This window comes from Chiloscyllium plagiosum, chromosome 42 (assembly GCF_004010195.1).
Source record: "Chiloscyllium plagiosum isolate BGI_BamShark_2017 chromosome 42, ASM401019v2, whole genome shotgun sequence".
NCBI lineage: Eukaryota > Metazoa > Chordata > Chondrichthyes > Orectolobiformes > Hemiscylliidae > Chiloscyllium > Chiloscyllium plagiosum.
In genome coordinates, this window is record NC_057751.1 from 5,069,473 (window position 1) to 5,074,732 (window position 5,260).

Sequence of the window (5,260 nt, forward strand, 5' to 3'; positions counted from 1 at the left end):
TCTCACAACTCAGCATAACTCCAGCAATAACACGAGAACCAGCAAGGAGTACCAGAGAGACAGGCCTGGAGAGCTTGGGAAAGTATCAGGAGTGCCTGAGAGACAAAGAGGCCACTAGCCACCCTTACATGGACTGGAGGAGGGTTGTCAGGAGTAGAGAGGCTCCTGGGTATTACAAGTTGCCCCTTTGCCCTTCCCTCTGAGTGCACCAGGGTCTGCCAAGGTCAACACATTCCAAAAACAGACTGTACTTCACCACAAAACCAACAGACTAACACTTCCAAACCACAGCTGATGAACTATCTCATCTCCGGGTATCAGCCAAGTGATAGTGAGGGCTGTCAACAGAACAATCAAAGGACCGTGAGTCTGTCAGTGCCACTCCATCTGGGACACGTTCCGTTCCTGGCAGTTTCTCTCTGCAGCCTGCAGTGTGGGATGGAGAGGAGATGACTCATACCATCACTGAATCCCTCACTATCAACACTGACCAACAACTCCATTGGACTCAATGGATTTAAATACAGTGACTACTTCGGCAGGTCAGAGGCTAGGAATACTGTAGTGACCAACTCCCCAAAGCCTGTCCACCATCTACATGGCACAAGTCAGGAGTGGGATGGATTACTCCCCACTTGCCCCTGGACGGGGACAGCTCCTACAACACTCAAGAAGCTCAACACCATCCAGGGACAAAGCAGCCCGCACTTGATTGGCACCACATCCACAAACATCCACTCTCTCACTCAGTAGCAGCAGTGTGTACCATCTCCAAGAAGCACTGCAGCAATTCACCAAAGATCCTCAGGCAGCACCTTCCAGACCCACAACCACTTCCATCTCGAAGGACAAGGGGCAGCAGATACATGGGAACACCACCCCCTACAAGTTCCCCTCCGAACCTCTCACCACCCTGACTTGGAAATATATCACCATTCCTTCAGTGTGGCTGGGTCCAAATCCTGGAATTCCCTCCCTAAGGGACATTGTTGGTCTCTACCTACAGCACATGGACTGCACTGCAGTTCAAGAAGGCAACTAACTCCCACCTTCTCAAGGGGCAACTAAGGACGGGTAATAAATGCTGGGCCAGCCGGTGGTGTGGTGGTGATGAGAGGCAGCACCTTTGTACCCTGCTGCCTCGGATAACCGAGGGAAAGCAGATTCCTTGGGGGTTGGAGGAATTCACCAGGTAAGAGCAGGAGATCCTGCTACTGAGTAGGCCAGCGTTTGGGCTTGGGAGGGAAGGGGAGGGTGCTGAATTACCCCTTGATTGGTGGTGCTCAGCACCTCAGCTTCCTGCTTTGACGAGGAGATGAAGATGGGCTGGAGGGTGCAGGGGTGGGAGGGATTGTATTCCTCTTGTTATAAAAACAACGGAGACACAGGAAATGAGGGATCCAGCTGAATAAGCCCCCAGCATCTCTGAGCATCAGTCAGCCACATTCCAAGTCCACCCAGAGTTCAGGGGAACTAGCAGGTTTGAGCTGAATGGCCTTGGAACACACCCTGGGATGGACACACACATACAGAAATGGTCTCTCTCTCTTTCTCTCTCTCTCACACACACATCCATACACACACACAGGATCCTGCATCCCTGGAAGGAGTCACCTGTCCCACCCTCTCCTGCTGTGCTGTGCTATCAAAGGGAGAGTAATGCCCTGATTGTGATAGTAGGGTGAAGGGGAGGGGGTGTAGGGCTGGTGAGGGTGAGGCGTTGGCAGATGGACCACAGCATGCAGTGCTGTCCCAATGCCAGCAATGGGGCCTCAGACTGCTCATCCCGGGAGGGAGGGGGTTTGGAGTGAGAGCTCAGTAACCACCCCTGACACGTGATCCAGATCATCAGCTGCTGCAGATTTGTCGTAAGCTTTGGACAGAGGGGTTCCGATTGTCGGGTGGGGAAAGAGGAAAGAGACAGGGACGCACACACAACCACACACACAGAACTTCACCCCCACCACCACCCCCAACTAAACACCACCCTGTTGACCTTCCCCGCGGTGGGAGCCACAAACAGAACACTGGAATGGACTCTGAGCCTCAGAAGGCACAGGGTGGCTAGCTCCATGCTATACTGATGCTTCAGCATGGTCAGGCCGACTCATCAAACTGCCAGTCTCCTGGCACATCTGCCAACTGTAGCCTGTAAAGGTGGGACTGATAGGCAGGTAAGTGAATACCTTGTACCTCTTCACTAATCCCATACCACACGGCAGGTTATAAGTCTCTTTACTGTCCAAAGACTTGGACGTCAACACACCAGCCTTCCATTTGCGAAGCCCTCTCTCTTCAATGGTGCCTGTCAGGGAGGAGAGAGGACAGAGGTGAGAGAGTACCGTCACCTGACAACGACCGAAACAGACAGTGTAGCCCTGGATCAGATCCCAGTGCAGGACTACCCCACACTGGGACAGAGCAGTGATCTCCAGTGAGGAGGGAGCTGTGACAATGCCCCAGCACTGGATCAGATCAGGATAAGGCAATGCGGTATGGTGCCCACAAACACTGCGACCCACCTGGGATGGTATTGTCCAATAGAAATGCAACACAGCCTCCAACAAACATTGCTGTTGTCAATAACACGTTCAGGACTTGGTCAATTTCAGAAATACCTGTGAGGGAAACACAAAGAGGGCAGTGAGATGGGGAATGGAGGGAGAGAGGGAGTAGCCTGAGTCCTTTGGTTTCCAGCTCTCAGTGGAAATTTGAGAGATTTTGTTCCAACCCCCTCTGGTCATTAAATCCAAACTCCCAGGAAAGCTTGCCTTACCTCATAATCTCTTCAAGGTGTGACAGAGTGAAAGAGAACTCCAAATTTACAGTGTTTAAAGAAAAATAACAAGTTATTTTCCTAACTCTTACAGTGAAGATGAAACAAAACTATTCATGAATCTAGCCCCCACTTTCTGAACGAGGTACTATCTGACTCTAATTCTATAAAAAAAGCTGCTCCACTAACACAATCAGCAAACGTAGTCAGTACAGTCTCTGACCCTGTTCTTCCAATCCTGCTGTCTGTTCCCCGAGTTGTCTTTGGACTTTTTCCTGCTTTGACAGACAAAGCTACCTTCTGACAGGTAGTGCTTTCTGACATTTCTTTTGACAGCAAGATGTTTACATTTTTGGATGGCCTTTGCTCTCTGGCAGTGACTCTGACCAATTCTCAAAATGACCTTGTTTTATACTCCCTACATCATTCCCTCTCACTGGTCTGAACTTGTCAACACAATAAATTCAAACTCAACTGGGTTTTAATACCCTGGGCACAATTTAAATTAATTGGTTAAATTTGAATTGTTGTCAAAACAGCAACCAAAACTCAAGGATCTATTCAATAGCCAATTGCTACACACATGTAGTTTGCAACAGCCCGTGTCCTAGCTGTTTTGTTTTGCTCACTGTGACTGTACTGCAAATTCACAAAGCACTTGCTATTTTAAAGTGACCACCTACTCTTTCAACTTCCGAACACATTGTTAAACACCAGTTTTTCCTTATCTTTAGTGTTCTCTGTCTTGTCATGCAGCCTTTCTCACCCCCTCCTGTGTTTCCCTGTCAGTTGAGGTTGGTTTTTACCCACTCCGGTGTCTGCTTCCCAGCAAACCCCCTCACAGTGATGTCCTTGGATCTGCTCCTGGGAAATGGGTGATCTTTTCCCTCCCATCGCAGCAGCAGTATTATCAACACACACTTGCACCAATTTGTCAGGCAAAAACAAGATAAACATTTGGAACTTGTCAGCAGGGAGCACAGGATGGGTGAATGGCAAAGAGAGATAGACAAGCTGCCACTGCCAAATCACAAGCCCCTCAGCTTCTCAACCTCTCGACACCGCTCAGTCACAAGTCATTCGGAGATAAAGACAACAACACAAGGAGCGCTGAACTGACCAATCGCTGCCTTGATGCTGTGAGAGTGAGGAGATTTCAAACCGCCTCCCAGCTCTGTTAAATCAGAAGATTTCACTCCCAGAGAAGGAGACAGAAAGACCAAAGAGGTCTCGATTTCAGGTCCAAGTGAAGGAAATGATCGGAACTCTGTCCAACAAAATGCTGGCTGGCCAAACAATGTGTTGCCTTGTCAGGGCTCAAAAGGACCCAGTTATGAAGAAGGACCAGATCCATCCAGATCCCATCACTGCCGTGTGGAAGAACAAGGGGAGATCTCACAGAAACACGGTGCAGGAGCACTTTGGGGCCAGTGGCCACAATTCTATTCGTTTTAAAATAGTGATGCAAAAGGATAGACTGGATTTAAAAGTTCAAGCTCTAAATTGGAGGAAGGCCAGGTTTGACAGTATTAGACCAAGAACTTTCAAAAGGTGACTTCGGAGAGGTCATTTGCAGGTGAAGGGATGGTTGGGAAGTGGGAAGCCTTCAAACAGGAGTTAGGGGAAAGTCCAGAGACAGTATGTTCCTGTTAGGGTGAAAGGAAAGGCTGGGAGGTATAGGGAACACTGGATGATGAGAGGAATTGAGGGTTTGGTCAAGAGAACGAAGGAAGCATATGTCAGGTTTGGACAGCAGAGACTGAGTGAATTCTTAGAAGAGTATAAAGGCAGTAGGAGTATATAAGGAGACATGAGATAACTTAGGCAGGTAGGGTTAAGGAGAATCCAAAGGGATTTGATAAATATTTTAAGGACAAAAGGGTAACTAGGGAGAGAATAGGGCTCCTCAAGGATTAGCAAGTCAGGCAGCATCTGAGGAGCAGGAAAATTGATGTTTCGGGCAAAAGCCCTTCATCAGGAAATTGCTGCCTGACCTGCTGTGCTTTTCCAGCACCCCACTCTTGACTCTGATCTCCAGCATCTGCAGTATCCACCTCTGCCCCCTCAAAGATCAGCAAGGTGGCCTTTGTGTGGAACTGCAGGAGATGGGGGAGATAATAAATGAGTGAGGTCGTTGCTTAGCTCACCAATGCAAAGCAACTACCTCACCCACAACCTGACCAACACACCTTTGCAAAAGCCTTAATCACTAAATCAGAAACCTTAATCAGTATTTACTGTGGAAAAGGATATGGAAGATACAGACTGTAGGGAAATAGATGGTGACATCTTGAGAAATGTCCAGATTACAGAGGAGGAAGTACTGGATGTCTTGAAACGGTTAAAGGTGGATAAATCCCCAGGACCTGATCAGGTGTACCCGAGAACTCTGTGGGAAGCTAGAGAAGTGATTGCTGGGCCTCTTGCTGAGATATTTGTAGCATCGATAGTCACAGGTGAGGTGCCAGAAGACTGGAGGTTGGC

At 48.7% G+C, this 5,260-nt stretch overlaps 1 protein-coding gene across 1 annotated transcript in view; it reads right to left on the minus strand.

The window, feature by feature from the left end:
- Positions 1-1,019: 1,019 nt before the first annotated feature.
- LOC122543048 (solute carrier family 23 member 2-like) overlaps positions 1,020-5,260 on the minus strand; it is a 44,940-nt gene continuing 40,699 nt past the window's right edge. Inside the window, exons 15-16 of the mRNA XM_043681244.1 lie at positions 2,523-2,618; positions 1,020-2,305 (exon numbers count right to left, since the gene is read on the minus strand). Coding sequence (XP_043537179.1) covers positions 2,076-2,305; positions 2,523-2,618 — 326 coding nt within the window. The 3' untranslated portion in view covers positions 1,020-2,075. The remainder of the gene's footprint in view (positions 2,306-2,522; positions 2,619-5,260) is intronic.